The sequence below is a fragment of the Centropristis striata genome, chromosome 12 (genome assembly GCF_030273125.1).
Source record: "Centropristis striata isolate RG_2023a ecotype Rhode Island chromosome 12, C.striata_1.0, whole genome shotgun sequence".
In the NCBI taxonomy this organism is placed as follows: Eukaryota; Metazoa; Chordata; class Actinopteri; order Perciformes; family Serranidae; genus Centropristis; species Centropristis striata.
This window is the reverse complement of record NC_081528.1, coordinates 33,509,529-33,527,699: the sequence shown is the minus strand read 5'-3', so window position 1 is coordinate 33,527,699 and position 18,171 is coordinate 33,509,529. Positions and strand designations below refer to the sequence as shown.

The following is an 18,171-nucleotide window of genomic DNA, read 5'->3' as shown; positions in this document are numbered from 1 at the left end:
TCAATTGAGCCGAGCCGTGATTGCTAAGTCAGAAACAAATGGTGCATTAGAGAATTGAGTGAGTCTGAGACTTTACATTAAATTATGCTCTAAATTAAATTATGCACAAATTGTGAAATAGGCACAGGATGGGACGGGGGGATAGGTTCCTCACTGAGAGTGGGGGTAATATAAGACTGCATTCAGCCACTGCCAAAGTCCCAGTGATGACTCGGGTCTGATGACACTGCGTCCTGTCACACCATCTCACTATTCAGTGACTATCTCGCTTTGTCACAATCTGGATGCTGTTAGCTGAACAGAAACACTGGGTAACCACAAAAGTACAAGGCCATGCACACTGTAAAACAATCCAACACAATGATTTTCTGACAAAGCAACCTTGTGGAACTTTTTAAAAACATAATATTATACAAGTTTAAACTGACACTATCAGAGAGATGTTGTATTAACTCTGGTCAACCCCTTAAAATCGGCATTGGTCTCAAAAATTCCATATCAGTAGGGCTCCAAATCTCAGGCTTATTTTCTCAAATAATCCATCATAGATAGTGAGAAAAAGGTCAAAACTGAGAAAAGCTACAGTTACAAATAAGGCTGAGTAATAATGCCAAAATCTTTTATTCTGATATAGATAATTTCGGATCTCAAGATAAGATAAAGAGTCTATATGAAATAACCACATGGTACAGTTCATTTTTGTAAACTCCTGGGTAAATCAAATTCACGGCAAATGAAAAGTATTTTCTCATTTAAATAAGAACAAATTGAACTTGAAGTTTAAAGTGATACTATAGAGAAAAAAATATTTCCAGCCATAAACTGACTATGTTTACATTCATGCACACAAATACAAAGTCATCAGATTAAGACAATAGTTTGATTTTGCTACACTGGAGTATTAACAAAATTATTTTTCGGGGCTTAGGCATGCATGAGTCGAACAATAAAGCTGAGTGAATGAACTATTTATCATTGTGTTAGTATGTTCTTGTTGTTATCAATTTATATGCATCATGATATCTATCATACTTCAATATCTTCCACACATTTAGGAAAATGTGTCATATTTTTAAAATAATGTCATAGAAAATGCATCAAGTATCAAAATAATAAGCAATAATTTGCTGTTGTTTAACGAATCTGCTAAAAAAAAATAACAGAACCAAATACAAAGTAAGTCAGTCAGATGTGCTGGTGAAAGGGACAAACTGATAAAGTGAGACTCTTTAGGATTACTCACTTGATTCATTACGCATCTAAAAATAAAATGAATTACATAAGAAATCATTTTTTTTATTCACAAAGATCATCACTCATCTGAGAGACATCAATCAGTTCTGCTGATTAGTGGATACTCAGGTTGAACTTTAACCTTTGTTGGTCACATATCATGTATGACCCTCAGGTGACACGGACATGTGAGTCACACATGATTAAAACTTTCCTTTCCTTTGATGTAGCCCATCTTCATTGACATAAACATGTTGCCATTTATGGCCTGCGAGTCTGTCAGAGTGCCGTGGCTCAGCCTCTCAGGACTGCTCTGGACAGTAAATGCTCGCATCTTTAGTTGCTAAGCCTGGTGTCAAGGTTTAACTGAAGCGTGGCTCCGGCAGCATACACATGTATCTCCAGACGAGGAGTGTTTGCTGTCAGGCGAGTAAAACTGACAAGCCTCTGTAAGCAAACCGTGAAGAAAGATGCTTCCACGATGCGCAGAAGGAAAAAGGCGAGTGACAGCAGGTGTGACATCGGCACAGGGAATGTTATTTACCCTGACACAAATAGATTTTGAGGTCAAACAAAATCGATGCTGTAACTTATTCCTACAAAAGTGCTGAAGCAAATTGAAAAGAAGTGAGCCCAAAAGAATACACTCTGCTAAAGCTCCTCTGCTCTTGTGGTTTCGGTTTGGGTACAGGGGAGAAAAACACACAAGCTCATTCAGTACGGAATGCAGGAGCTGTGCCATTAAGCTTTAAAGAAATCCACTCAGAAAATCTACTTAAACACATTTAATGAGGTGTGAGGGAGCTGTGTGAAGAAGAGAGAGCACTGGGGACCTATGCTTGTACTTCTTTATGTCCTGCACGTGTACTAATAATGCTCAGCGCTACACTGAGAACGACAGAACCGTTGTTAAGTCCATGTTCCTGTTTGACCTCTATATCCATTTCATGTAATTCTCTGCACAAAATGAGCCGAGCTGCATACAATCTAATGCCTCATTCAGTTGTAGCAGCACATGAGAAGAGTGGGCTGAAGAGCGTGGGTGGCTTAGTCCTTTATCATACTCAACTACTTAACAACATTTGCTTCAGCTGTATCTTATCTATCCTATCAGGTTTTATGATGTTGCTCTCAGCTTAAGTGGATTCATCACAGGTCAACCTTATCTGCCTCTTAATGCAGTATATTAGCAGTTTCTCCTCTCGCCACATAGAAGAAAAAGCACAGCACAGAAGGTCCCCGGAGAAGATCTATGACATTAGAGTAAGCCCCGGCCTAAACATCAAATGATATTCTGAGAGTAATGGAATGAATAAATGCCTAACATCCAGTAAACCGTTGCAAGAAATGTTGATGACAACAGTAAAAAAAAGAGCCTAACTGCAACATAAAGTTGCTATTATGACAGGCTGAATAGAGTTGAGTGATGAATGTTTGAATGCAAGGGGAAAGATGCACACGTTGAGTCAATGCTGTTAGTCACTGCAGTACTCTATCTGGCACTCGCCTCTCTTTCATTCGCTCTTTCTTGTCAGCCCACTTGCCTGTCCTCTTCCAGCATGCTCACTCTGTCTCACTAATTGTAACTCTCTCAGTTTTGATTACACATCCAAGCACTCATTGCCTCGGCTGCAGAGAATTTACAGAGGCTACATTGCCTTTTGAAGAAAATATAGACACACATTAACGTCAAGCCAAAAAAAGTTTGCCACTTCAGTCACTACAAGAGGAACTCACCTCTTTGTTGCAGTTCCTGAGTTCTTAATAAAGCTTTTTCACATGGGCTAATTAGTCTAATTTCAGCACAAATTATCCTTTGTTTTATTCAAGTGTAACAGATATTACACAGAAAGTCTAATTGAGTATATTTCAACCATCTTACGTGATACAGTAGGACCGTATTGTCTCACAGGAAAATATTGTTAAACATTTTAGAACATTAATTATACTGCTTCTTTCGGTTAGAATGAGACTTTGAGCTTTTTTACCCTCAATATATCTAACAAACATCATTCACAAGTGGGTGCATTTCAATTTGTTTTGGGTTGGTTTGCTATAGAACTTGTCCATACTTTGAGGCTAGCAAGTCAAGGAAAAGCAGAGCCATTACAGTGAATCTAAAACAGGTGTTACCTCCATCATGCATCCACCAACACTTGGCCTATGGCATAGTCTGCAGAGCCCATGTCAGAGGCTACTCTCTCCTCTGTCCGCTGTTTGCTCACAGTGCTGAATAGCCCCACAGAGTAATAATAGTCCAACTTGAACTGAGGGCTGATCCTAAGGAGCTGTTGTGGATAGGCAAAGGCTCATTGTTCTACAAGCATCCCTGCAGCTGTAGGAGACACAGAGTGTACTGTACCATGGGCTGGTACTGGCCTACATTACACCGTGTCCCTCGACAATGGGGAGGAGGGGAAACTCATCTAGACCTCGTACTGGGAGCTGCTTCCTGAATCATTTGGTTGCCTCAAAAAGCCGCAGACACATATTTTGCTAACTACTATTGCAACGTCTTTAGTCTGCGGACAAATTTTGAAATATCTAACAGGTGGCCATAAGATCAGTCCAACTAAGGGACGGGATTGCATTTTTGGGAGTGATGCCAATACCAATTTTAGAGGGGAAAATATTCACAGATTACCAATATGGCAGCTGATATAGAGCATTTTTTACCAAGAATGAAACCGTTTCCATGTGGATTGTGCACCAATTTTGCACCATATGACTATGCAGAGGTACATAGGAAGGCAAATTAATATTTAACATTAGTATACAACATAATACTTTGCAATTGTCAATCCTAGAAATTAAAACATTAAGATATTAAAAAAGAAATTAAAATAAAGAGAATTAAATCACTAACTAAATTGTACTGCATGTTCAGTATCAATCAATTTCTGACAACTTAAATAAAGAATGAATACAAATATAATAATAGCTATATGATAGCATGTTCAAATCACCCCAAGCAACATTTTCTGCATTACAGGTTTTAAGGTTTTATAAATATGTCCGAAATAATATACTTTGATAGCAATAGTTACAGATATGCATGTGAATGTGATTGGCCAATATTTGCTAATAAACTGGCTAGACATCTTTAAATGAAAGGCACCAAAATCACTACTACTCATAGGTTTCGGTCTGTTTACAATGTGAATACAGATTATGTAAATCATTGGAGGAAAACGTGAGAACTGTGGACAATCTATTTAACTAATTTAGCTACTGTTTGACGCCATAGACAATAACAAAGAAATGTTGTGAAAACCTAAAAAGAATGGTTTTCAACATTACAACAGGAAATGCATGTCCACATTGCTGACAGAGGTCTGTGGTTATTTGTGTATGTGAGACACGCTGTTCCTCAAGACAGAGCCTTACATAGACTAAATAGAAGACACGAACGTAGCCTAAACTAGAAACAGTTTTCAGGAGGCAAGTTATTGTATAACTGGTTTTATTGTCTTAAAGCACTCATTTGGTTAGGCTTTGGTTTTGCTTCAGAGATTATATGTTACCCCACCTCCTCCAGCTTGAACTTTGTCCCAATAGCCGTCATCCTCAAGACATGTTAGCTTATTAAGTCCTGGAGAGAATGACAAAAGTGGATTTGATTCTTGTGGAGAAAACCTCCACCACTTTCTGCCCTAAGACCGGGAAAAGTGAGCACATCTCGAGCAGCAGCCTAGTCACACTTTAATCTATAATTAAAGAGAATTTAAAGTAGTGTAGCCATAAATGGAGTATGGTTTTTCCACCCAAGTGCACATACTCTCTGTACTCTGTTTTTGTGTGCGTGTGTGCGACAAATCACCAGATTCAGCTACTTAGATGAAGGTGCTTGATCCAGCTGCTTTAGTGCATGGGCTATAACTTAACTAAACTGCAAAACACAATGGCTTTCATCCCCCCCTCTCTTCCACTATGTCTGGCAGAGAGCCATGCAATACCAACAAAAAGGCATTTACAGTACATCCTAATGCTGACAAGCTTTAAAAAATCTCCATCTCAGCTACAGCTCCACTGATGACATTATCTTTAATAATGTACCGAGCTACACTGGCTGTAATTGCTATTCAATTAATTATCCTTAGACACTGCATACGAGGGCAGCGGGTCTAATGACAAGAATCAATGTGGCTCTTTCCTTCTTCTGCTCAGAGGGCATGGTTGATTTGGGGTTGGGTTTTCCTCACAAAGCTTTTCCTCCCACTGAACTGTGACCACATTAAAAAGATTCATTTTTCTCCCTGTGACTGAGCTATACCTCCTGCCTCGCTGGGAGTTGTGGTGGAGATAATCATTGTAGGCTGTTTAACCTAGGTGTTCATGCGAGCGTGTGTGGGAGGGGGCATGTTCGTATGTCTCCCAGCACTCGTTAAATCCTCACATGGACTTTGCTGTTCCTCTTCTCTGTGTCAGCGAGTACCCTATCATTTCAGGTGACAATAAAAAAAAAAACTGGGATGACGGAACATCACAGATGCTGGCGTCTCTCCTCCTTCCTCCGTGCTCAGACACAGAGAGTGAGACATAGACACAGACAAAAAAAAAACATCCCCCCACACATCTCAGCATTCTCTTCACATCTCACTGCGAATGCTCTCTGGGTAATGCTAGAGCTGGAGCATGGCACAAAAAAAATCTCTGGATGAGCCTTTATACATATATGGATGACGAGGATGCATTTTGAGTGCCGCTAGCCTGGCGAGGATACGTGGGTCAGGAAAAGGAGGAGCTATGTGAGGAGAATTCAAAATAAATGAAGCAACCTGAATTATTTAGAGGTACAAACTGAGAATTCAACCTAGCTTTTAAAAGGAAGTGGAAAATTGCCACAAAAAGCCATCCGTGGTCCCCATGTATCCAACCTGGCCTGCCCACTCCAATGTGAGCCACTACTGAAGCCTGAAAGAGTCTGTCCATTAGGTGGAGAAAGAGATGGAGAGGTGCAAAGAGGCTACAGGTCCACCCCCTGGTTTCACTCCAGTTTCTCAGGTTTGAGTCACGCAGGGCTTTCCGTACTCCCCCACTATATTTCATCAGCCCCGCTATCCCTCAGCCGGCTGTTTATTCCTTCACACTGCCTCCCTCCCCACACTAAATATATTTATTATCCTGCTGTGTGTTGCAGATGAGCTCCTTTGGCTGGGTTTCCATTACTGGGCAGAGTGCAGGAGACCAAATGGAGAGAGGAAGGAAGAGAAAGAAATCAGAGTAAGCAGTTCTGTTTGCAAGCCAATTCACGGCGCAAGACGGATGGCGGCAAAACTGAGCACAGCTCTAATCAATACGCATCTCTCCTAATCAAACGGCCTTGATAAATCAAATGGTCCTACATGGCTTGAATGGACTTGCCTTCAGATGGCACTCTTAACCTAACTGCTCACCCAAGAGTGACGACTCTGTTCGAGGACTCTTGTTACTCACTGGTTAATAAAAGCCCCTAATACATTAACAACAGGTGCTAGGAGAATATAGAAGGAAGACTGACCTGAATGTAATATAAAAAATACTATTTTTTAGCATTCTGTTGTATGGTAGGTAATGCAGCAAAGCCAAATACAGTAATGAAAAAAGCGTCAGATACATTTGACATTACAAAAAGGAAGATCCATTACCCCAACACTTGCAGGTCAGACAGAAGTACTGTGTAGTATAGCACCAGGTACAAAAACAGCCTCATTTATCGTTGAACAAAACATTTTTCAGCTTCCCCTGAAAAGAGTTAAATCAAATAAAGTCTCTGAGTATATATTCAACCTTGTGTGTTTACGTTCGCACAAAATCACCTTAATGTGCAGGTGTGTGTAGTCTGTGTGCATGAACATTTTCTGCACTTAGTTGTTAGAGCGAGCATGCCAGTCTGTGTGTACATTTCAGACTTGCGATTGCTCTTAGTTGACCTGAGAAACAGGTTTACAGAGCCCTGGGGCTTCAAAAGGCATTTGACATGCAATTCTTCAAACCCCTCACACATAACAACATCTCCTGCCAGGTAAGAGCCTGTTTACTAGTGCTTGGGTCACAGTCAAGTAGAGGCAGATCTCAGACCGGCAGGCCTCAGTGCATTAGGATAGATAGACAGCTAGAGAGGGGGGCAGAAGGGAGAGAGGTGACGACCTGAATGCTGCTGCTCCCTGAGCAGAGGCAGAAGGTATGAGACTTCACTATACACAGGCCATGAAACACAACTCAATCAGCATGACAAAGATTTACATGATAAACCCCCACCTCCACAGAATAAGACCCAGAAACTGAAAAAAGAAATGATCATTGTGGAAAAATACAGGCAATGCCTCTGGAAAAATTAGTGATCAAAATCACTTTGTTCTCATTTACAATTTTGCCAAAAATAAACAATATGCACAAACCAGATCCTGTTCTCAGCACAGCAAGGGAGCCATGAAGGAATCAGCTGAGACCAAAAGTCATCTGACAAAAATTCACAGAGCACAGAGGAGAGGATAAAAGAATTTGTAAACAAAGGTTGTGAAATTGTAAACAGTTCAATATGTGTAGCATATAAAGTCTTCGGCAAATCCTCAAAACTGAGAAGCTGGAAGTAGAGAATGTTTGGCGTTTATGTCTAAATAAAAAGACTTCAACAATTAACTGATAATTAAATACTTGTTGGGCGCTTAAGTGTTTAAATGACTAATTATTTCAGCTCAGAGTCCTATTATTGTATTGTCCAAACTCAAAGCAATTCCTTTTTTGTCAGCGTGACAATTTCCTGCCTTTGTGCAGAGGGGAAGAGCACCTGTCGAGCTTCATTGTGCTTCATTACTGAGCTACATTACTACAACAGAATCAAAATATAAAGCAGAAAGTTCACACGTGTGATTTCAACCGAGTCAGAGAGTGGGAGGAGGCCTTCTGGTTACCATGGTGCAAAAAAAAAAAAAAGGATACCGAGGTGCTGCCTGGGTGATGGTGTTGTCATGTGCCGGTGCTGTTCTGCTTGCAGTCAAGGCAGGGGCTCCCACAATGAATACTATCACATTTCCGCCAGGCTCCACCTCTCACAGATCATACTGCAGCCTTCAAGGGCTTGAGCGAACATCAAAGGCAACTGTGTGATTTTGCATTCCTGTCAGAGCATTACAACCTCTGGAGCTTCCCCCCCTGATGAAAAGCCCAGCCCCACTTGTTCCCACAGCCATCTTTAATGATTTTCCAAAGACACACTCATGGTTTAGTGGCACAGTGCATCATAGTGGTTGAGTCAAGTGAGATACATAAAGCATCCTTGCTGCCTTTTGGTGTGAGCAGCCACCCCCCCCTCTCTCTCCTCATGATGCACGTGTACCCCCCATGGGAAAGGGGAGGGTGGTGAGAATCAGGAGGCAGAAAACCAGAGCCTCAGATAACGCCACTGTGTGCATCAATGACAGTGTGGCTGGCTGCCCCGCACAAAATATTATTTACAGCTCACACTGGAGAGAAATTACAGCAGCAATCCTCTCCAGAAGGAGGAAAATCAGCTGACCTGGCAACACTTAGAGAGAGGCTAGAAGGAGGGTCAGGCACTATAATTATTATATTGCTTCCCCTTATTCACTGTCGGTATCTATACTGCTCACATAGCCTGTGGGGGATTCAACCCACTGGTGACAACAGGTTACTGCTGCATAAGAGGATGATAAAGAGGCAGTAAAGGCGGTTTAGCATTTATAAACCTGGCCTTGCGGATAGTTACTCCATTTCCAACTAGCCCACTCATGGCTGATTAACGCAAGAGAAGGGCAATGAAACCAATGGGTGAACTTTAAAAGGGTAAGCATTAAATTGACCAGTCGTAAAATATGATGTCAAAGCAGTTCACGCTGGCACAATACCAACTTCTTATATTGAATAAATTAAGCGGCTGGATGCAAAGTATCATTTAAGCAAAGAGGGGCTGTAGCTCTTTTACAAACAGCTATTACGCATCCCAAGCAGGGCAGCATTTTTTTTTTTTTTTTAAATCCATCAAAAACTGATATTAAAACATTGAAAAGCAGAAAATCATCAGATATATAATAGGGATGCATTTATCTGACTTTTTCCTGGGATTTGGGCAGCGGTTGATACCGAGCTACTGATCCTTTACCAGTTTAATTCATAAGCTGTGTGCCTCAGTGTGTGGAAGTCAGTGGGTTCATTCTTTCATGTGTAGTGCAACATTAGGCTGGACTTAACCATTGCTTTTCTAACTTTGCAAAACAAAATATAACAAATAGATATTGATTTACTGAATTTGTGTGCATTTTAAAATAATAAATTATGCAACTTGGTAGATCTTAATAAATATACTAAAATTACAAGCGTAAACCTTTTAAATGCAGCATCAAATTGGTCAATAAAAGTATATAAATATCGGATTTGTACTGAATAAATTAACCTTGTTGTCACTGATACTTGAGTCACTATCAACCCAATATCTGATAGCAGTGCACCCTTGATTTAAAAGGGTAGACCAGTGATGTATGAATCATTTGGCTGATAATAGGTGAATTAATCATAATTTTTCTGTCAATCCATTCATAGATAAATCAGCTAATTGTTTCTGTTTCTAACCATAAAGGCTACATAAGGATATCTTTTGATGCAGGTCGTTGTGCCTTTAAATAGAGTGCATATTTTTAGCTTTAGGGACCCCAGAGATAAGCAGCCCACAGATCACTGGAGACTGTCAGATGCTCTCTTAATGGAGCTTCAGCTTGTTTTATATACACAGGTGGGGCTCAGTTTACATTAGATGATATGGCCGTGAAGAGGGTGACTTTACATGGTGGCTTGTGAGACAACATGACAGGAGTGTGACCTCAAAGTGTAGTTTTTATGACTCCGAGTTAAGCTAACACCAACTTGGGAAGTCTGTGGCCTAGAGGTTAGGAATCGGGCTTGTAACTGGAGAGTCGCTGGTTCGAATCCCGGTACTGACAGGTCTAGGACTGAAGTGCCCTTGAGCAAGGCACCTAACCTAACCCCCCTCCACAGCTCCCCGGGCGCAGTAATGTGCTGCCCACTGCTCCTTGCATGGTGTGGTCACTAACAGGAGCAATGAAGTGGGACAACAGCTGTTTAGTGTTGCTGTTTAGTTTTTGACCATTTCACTCAAAAAGGATGTAACAAAGGACGGCTATTTGGCATAGTAATAACACTGTGTGTTTGTTTTGTAACTTAAGAGAAATAAATGACTTAGGCAATTTTTTGAACATGCCTTTGTGACTTAAGCAAGATATGGTAACACTTTATTTTGAAGGTGTCTACATAAGAGTCACACAAGCCTGTTACAAGCATGACATGACAAGTATCATGAGCATAAATGTTACTTCAAAGTGTCATTAATGTTTATGACACATCCTATGTCAGGGTTATGACACACACATGTCACTGTTATGTAGACACCTTAGACAACACTGATAAACTAACTAACTGATAACTAAACAATCTCCCTCTAGCTCTTCTTTGCTGGGTTCTTATTTGATGCCTATGAATGTGGCAAATTGTCAAAGAAGTGATGATCTTAAAGGGGTAAAATCCCGGCATCATGAGGAGATGATTTAGGCAACAAAAAAAATGGGTTAAATGCAGAGGTTGAATTTCCCCATTGTGGGATTAATAAAGTACTCTTCTTCTTCTTCTCTTGCATCTGTCGTGACTTCCTGGCTGGCAGAACTTACCTAACTAGCAGTTAGCTGACTGGCTCACTAACAGCAGCAATGAAGTGGGACAACAGCTGTTTAGTGTTGCCAGGCAGGGTGAAGTAACAGTTTGTTGCAAGTTTCTCACGAATTCAGGGAAAAGAAAAAAAAAACGAGGGAACGGGAAATGAGTGGAAATGTTCGGCTGACATTCTTTCATGGAGAATCACTGCAGTTAAAAACGCTAGCAGGAGCAGCAGGATGTCATAAGCTAACAATGTGTGTGTGTGGTGTTGATGCCAGGCACACATACCAAACGGTTCAGCCTTCTCCGTAGCATCTTCCTCTCTTTATCTTCTTTTTTTTCCGCAACACTGGTGAACTCTTCTGATTCAACAGACGCCTCCGGGCTCTGCTTCAGCTTCTCCGGGGAATAACTTTACATGTATGTTAGTTGACCTGCTAGCTCCTTTAGCTATCTATTCTCTACTCTAACGTTAGTTCTAGCTATGTGAAATGCCGCAGCGACGCTACATCGTTTCCATTTTGTTTGATTTCGGTATCTTCGCACCATTCGCATTCTCCCCCCTGAATATTTTCCGCGTTGCGGTGTACTAGTCGCGCTTCCCTCCGCTCAAGGCTGAGACAGTCCCTGACATGTCGCTCCGTGCCCTGTTGCTTAGACTGGTACAAATCATTTGTAGCTCTCCAGGCTGCCTTCCCGTTGACTCGCAAACTGCCGGCGACACACTAGAAACTAACTTCTCCCTTCAATCCCCCCTGCTCAGGTCGCCTCGCCTCCCTGTCAAACAATTTTTACTCCAGCAGCAGCAACCCACAGACGTTCCCACGTTCACAAGCTCCACCCGGGGAAGGTGCGGCGACTTTTCGCTCACGGTGTATTGTGGGTAATGTGGTCTGAGATCTAAAGAACTACAATGTTTTCCTATAAGGTGGCAGTTTGTGATTGCACTCAGTGGCGGTTCTAGACCAATTTTACTGTGGGGGCCAATGAGGGGCCAGTGTTTAATCAGAGGGGCACATTAGCACATGAAAGAATGGCAAAGATGATATTTAAGCATTCAAAATCTTTGAATGTCTTGAAAAAGACACAAAATGACCAAAAAAGACACAAAATGACAAAAAAAAAGACACAAAATAACTAAAAATGACACAACAACAGACACAAAATTACCAAAAAAAAGACACAAATGTCCAAAAAAGACACAAAATGACTTACAAAGACATGTAAATACATGAAAAGGATACAAAAATGGACAAAATAGCCCCATAAGACTCCATAGAGTTAAACTATTATACAATGTACACATTCTGGGTTTCTTTTGTGTACAATGAGATATTGTTTGAACAAAAAAAAGGTTAGAATTGTTTCATTGTTCATTGTTATAAATTGATCATTTTATTATTAATTTGACACAGGGGCCACAGCAGGGGCCAAAGGCTTCTTTACAGGGGCAGGGGCCCCTGTAGGCCCCTGTGTAGAACCGCCACTGATTGCACTTCAAGGATGATTGAGCATTGAAAAGAAACCTGATATGAATGTATGAGAGGATGCAGGAGAGATTTCCTGGAGTGACAGCCCACCCTTTATAATAAGAAGAAGGATAATAAGCTTTAGGTGGATATTATATTCAATTCAATTCAATTCAATTCAACTTTATTTATAGAGCGCATTTCATGCACAAGGCAGACTCAATGTGCTTCACAATGTATACACATAGTTACAGTTAAAGAAAAACAACAACAAAAAACACAGAAAAAACAAACAAAAATCGATTACAAATTAATTGAAGAGTGCAGGTAGACAAGCTATTCCATATTCACCACATATACACTTACTTACTCACACATGTGCACCCACTCCCACAACCACACATGCACACAACTCAACCAAATGCTGTAGAGAAAAGATAGGTTTTTAATCTGTGTTTAAAAATGGCTACTGATGTGGCAAGTTATACATATATAACGTCACCCTGTTAAAATAATCGCCTAACTCTTTTGCAGGAAACACAAAAAACTTCACCAAAAGTGTAACATATGACATTTATTGACCATTTCACTCAAAAAGGATGCAGCAAAGGATGGCTATTGGCACAGTAATAACACTGTGTGTTTGTTATGTAACTTAAGAGAAATAAATGACTTAGGCAATTTTTTTAATTTGCCTTTGTGACTTAAGCAAGATATGGTAACACTTTATTTTGAAGGTGTCTACATAAGAGACACAAGCCTGTCAGAAACATGACATGACAAGTATCATGAGCATTAATGTTACTTCAAAGTGTCATTAATGTTCATGACACATCCCATGTCAGGGTTATGACACACTCATGTCACTCTTATGTAGACACCTTCAAAATAAAGTGTTACCAATAAAACAATAAAACACTAAACTAAACTGATAACTAAACAATCTCCCTCTAGCTCTTCTTTGCTGGGTTCTTATCTGATGTCTATGAATGTGGCAAATTGTCAAAGAAGTGATGATCTTAAAGGGATAAAATCACATGATCTGATCAACTGAGGACGGAGGTGATTTTACCATAGGTGGCCCGCGTCATGAGGAGATGATTTAGGCAACAAACAAAAAAAAAATTGACAAAAAATGACATAGGCGATTGTTTTAACAGTGTGACGATATCTGCAAAGCCATAAGATGCAGCCACTGGTGGTTCAGATCCAGGTTCAGAGAAATTGTGAAAAAATGCTGTAAAATAAGAATGCTTTCAAAAATAGAAATGTTTATTCTTATTAATTAACAAAATGCAAAGTGAGTGAACAGAATAAAAATCTATTTGGTGTGCCCACCCTTTGCCTTCAAACCAGCATCATTTGTTCTAGGCATCTTTTCACACCTAAGACTTTTGCACAGTACTGTATATATTCCAAATATATATTGGGTTATTATTATTGATGCATTTATATAAGCAACATTCACTTCCTCAAGGAAGGGCTCATTTTAACTACTTAATAAACTGTTATGAGGTTTAATAAATAAATAAAAAGTATAATCTCTTTAAATTCATAATATTTTTTATGTTAAATTTTGACCTGAAAAGTAACTAGAGCTGGCAGCTAAATCTAGTGGAGTTAAAAGTACAATATTTGCCTCAAAATGTAGTGGAGTAGAAGTATAAAGTTGCATAAAACTTACTCATTTACTCAAGTACAGTACTTGAGTAAATGTACTTAGTTACATTCCACCACTGGATGCAGCTGTTGGAAAATATACATAACAGGTCATAATAATAATTATAACCATATTTGTAGAGCACCTTTCATACATAAAATGCAGTTTAAAGAGCTTTACAGTGTAGCATTAGAAGACACAATAAATAATCATAATTTTCATTTAAACACAAGATAAAAACATTCATAAATGTACAAAGAGTAAAAGAACAACTGAACAGTAGGGAAATTAAAGTAGTAAAAATAGATTTTTTTTTTTTAAACTAAATGCCTAAATAAGTTGATTTAAGTAAGTTTTAGTCTTTTTTTAAATAAAGTGTGTACTAAGACATATAACTAATAATAAAGTCAGTAAAAAATAAACAGCCTGTAGAAATATGATTTTAATTATTCCTCAACATGAGTAATAATGGATTCCCTGAAATGAGCAGGTCCATTTGGATGGTGTTCCAACATATAATGCATACTAATATAACAGCTGCAACATTGACATCTTTCTAGAGAAGCTTGGATAAAAAATATTTACAAAAAAGTAAATAACTAAGACTAAACAGCACGAAAACAAAATGTAAAAGGTTATTACATAAATGCAAGTTGATGTAAATTTGATCTGGTGCTTAAAATATCTTCATCTTTGAGCTCCGACATCAAATGTCCATCTGCTCTTGTTTTGTTTGCTTTTGTTCAGTCAAAAGGGACCTTTAGCGGTTCTTTGGCTCATAAGTCTAAGGTCTAACACAGCTTGGTGCCAACCGATGTGCACCTTCAAAAAGTGAATTGGAAATAAATGTGGGCTCAGCATTTGGAGTCATTTTTAAGTATCATGTTGGAAGTAAATTAAATGATCTAAGTTTGCAGACTGCTCTGCCTCAAAAGTCTCACTTCTTACTCATAGTTTTAAATATGCAGAGAGAATACCTCATGGATTTTGGTAGACTGATAAGTTGAAATTGTGCTTTTATACAGCAGCACAGCTGTATTCGTGTCTTGTCGACTGGAGTCATCACATATAATGTGCAGATGTAGTAAAAAATTGTGCTATTGTAGCACAAATTGAAGCAAAGAAGTGCAGAATAAGCTGAAATATTGTGGAATAAGGAACAGGAAAGGGTAATGTCTGGGAGATCTGAGGTTAACAGTGGTCACTTTTAGCCTGTTTTGTTAATGTCTGGAAATACTACATGTGAATTCTCATTATTTTGAATCAAAAATTATATTATAAGTGCATAAAAGGAGGATATCCTGAATTGCAATACATGCAATGTGAAATGAAAATGGTGTTTAAGCATGCATGCTGTAGTTGACAAAACAGAAATGTGACACTCTGGTGGTTCTCACAGGCTGATTTGTTTTTGCATGTATCACAGCAGGAGGAACTCTGGCAGTTATTTGCATGTGGCAACAGGTTTGCATTTTTGCCTCATTGACGTCTTTCCTGTTGGTGACATGTGGTCAATTTTAAAGAAAACTGGGGCAAGAGAAGTAAGAGAGGAAGTTATGGTACCCTAAGTTACAACATATACTGTAGATATGAATTGATAACTTTCAAACATTTTCTGTGCTATCTATGGCCTCAGCTAAGTGAGCTGTAACATGAGTCTGCATGTGTCTGTGTGGTGTGAGGTAGTTCTGAACCACAAAACACAGAATGATCATGATCATTTATATATCAATGTGGTTTATGTTCTATGCTCAGTGGAAACTATGACTTGTCAACCAAACGTGAGAACACACCCTATTTTTGAGCCTCAAAACAAAACCAGTTGACCTTCATAGTTTCACAAGCAGATAAGATTGTTGTTTTGTAAGTTTTTACATAAACAGTATGGTCAAAAACTGAAACATAGTTCAGTAAGGTAAGTGGCAGTTATTTGGACCTTTTGAGCTGTAAAATCTTGTTAATATTGTTAGTGTATATATATATATATATATATATATATATAGTACAGGCCAAAAGTTTGGACACACACCTTCTCATTCAATGCGTTTTCTTTATTTTCATGACTATTTACATTGTAGATTCTCACTGAAGGCATCAAAACTATGAATGAACACATATGGAATTATGTACTAAACAAAAAAGTGTGAAATAACTGAAACCATGTCTTGTATTTCAGATTCCTCAAAGTAGCCACCCTTTGCTTACTAGAATATAGGACATGTTTTCAGTTATTTCACACTTTTTTGTTAAGTACATAATTCCACATGTGTTTATTAATAGTTTTGATGAATCTACAATGTAAATAGTCATGAAAATAAAGGAAACGCATTGAATGAGAAGTTGTGTCCAAACTTTTGGCCTGTACTGTATATATATATATATATATATATATATATACATATGGCTTGACACACCCTACATTACCCTACATTACCATGGATCATGATTGGGCCCAGATTGGGGCTGCGCCTGCTGCTGCGGTCCTTCTTGACATGCACTATCATCAGAACTAATCATATTTTATTATTATTGAGGCTATTACTGTAGCTACTGCTGCTGTAATTCTCACTGTATTATATTCAGTTACTATACCAATATCACCAATATAAATATAACATAAGTGGCTGTAAGTTGGACTCTAGCTCTACCATGTGGCCAAATTGTGTAATTAATTTTATTTTATTGTTTGCTGAATTTTGAGAATAACTGTCTGTTTTTCCTTGATCCTTTACAGAAAGGGTAAAGCACTGAGTGAACTACAGTTTAACTAAGAGTACTGGATATTTGCATAAATCTACAGCATTAAGATATATATGATATATAAACTCAATACCACATTACAACTTTCTAAAGCTTTCAAAGTGGCTGACATTGACATGATAGAATATTCTGGCCCAGCTTTATACTTCCTTTAATGTAACAAAGTTAAAGTAGAGCTCACTCAATAGCTTTCCAAGAACTTTCAATCATGTAACATGATCTTCCTCAGCAGCTTCATCTACCACCTTGGAGAGGAAATCGTTTGAGACCACGAACTGAAAGCTACAAAACTGCTACTAAATGGAGCATGTGGATTCTTTTGTAAACTTGAATCCAACAACACGCTGTCCAAGTGCTCAGAAAAGCAAAACACTTTAATTGTCATAACTGTGAAGATATACAGTACAGGCCAAAAGTTTGGACACACCTTCTCATTCAATGCGTTTTTCTTTATTTTCATGACTATTTACATTGTAGATTCACACTGAAGGCATCAAAACTATGAATGAACACATATGGAATTATGTACTTAACAAAAAAAGTGTGAAATAACTGAATACATGTCTTGTATTTTAGATTCCTCAAAGTAGCCACCCTTTGCTTACTAGAATATAAGACATGTTTTCAGTTATTTCACACTTTTTTGTTAAGTACATAATTCCACATGTGTTCATTAATAGTTTTGATGAATTTACAATGAAAATAGTCATGAAAATAAAGGAAACGCATTGAATGAGAAGGTGTGTCGAAACTTTTGGCCTGTACTGTAATTGTTAAAGTAACATTGATTAAGTTGGTGAATCTTGAGCTGTTGTTCATGTGAATAAATAAATACACCAAATCAATACATTTGAATGCTAGAGTGATAAAAAAGAGTGATATTTTTCTTCTACTTGATCACTTACTTCATTCAGTACTGCGTATACAGAATATTTGGTGCATTCATACATTCATCTATCAACTGGTTGCTGTAATTCAATGCATGTCCACATGGTGGCAGCCCAGTAACATCAATGAGATGTAACTAACTTGTTGCTCTGGGGGGAAAAAGTGGAGCAGGTCTGCAGAGCTGACTACAGTTAAACTCTTATAAAGTTAATAGCAGGAAGAAATCTTGGATTTTTACTTAGAATTTTGAAGATTAATTATCATAATAGAAGTGCAATTCAGGGCTGAAAATGAAAAATGTTGCACATCAACACAATATCAAAGCATCCATCCAGTCTGGTTATTCAGATGTTGTGATTGGATTTTAGTATTCAAATCCTGAAGTGAATGCAGAAGACAAGAACAACACAAGACACCGCATAGAATAAATAACAAAATATGTCATGCATGTTAATAGGATCAAATTAAAAGCAAACTAAAAGCATACTGCATACTGTA

At 38.6% G+C, this 18,171-nt stretch overlaps 1 protein-coding gene across 3 annotated transcripts in view; it reads right to left on the bottom strand.

The window, feature by feature from the left end:
* The window catches only part of atp11c (ATPase phospholipid transporting 11C), a 48,737-nt gene extending 37,022 nt beyond the window's left edge, over positions 1-11,715 (bottom strand). For 2 of the 3 annotated variants that reach the window (XM_059345855.1, XM_059345856.1), the window contains exon 1: positions 11,185-11,715. In XM_059345855.1, coding sequence (XP_059201838.1) covers positions 11,185-11,211 — 27 coding nt within the window. In that variant the 5' untranslated portion in view covers positions 11,212-11,715. The remainder of the gene's footprint in view (positions 1-11,184) is intronic. The other variant, XM_059345857.1, reaches the window with a different exon arrangement.
* Positions 11,716-18,171: the final 6,456 nt, after the last annotated feature.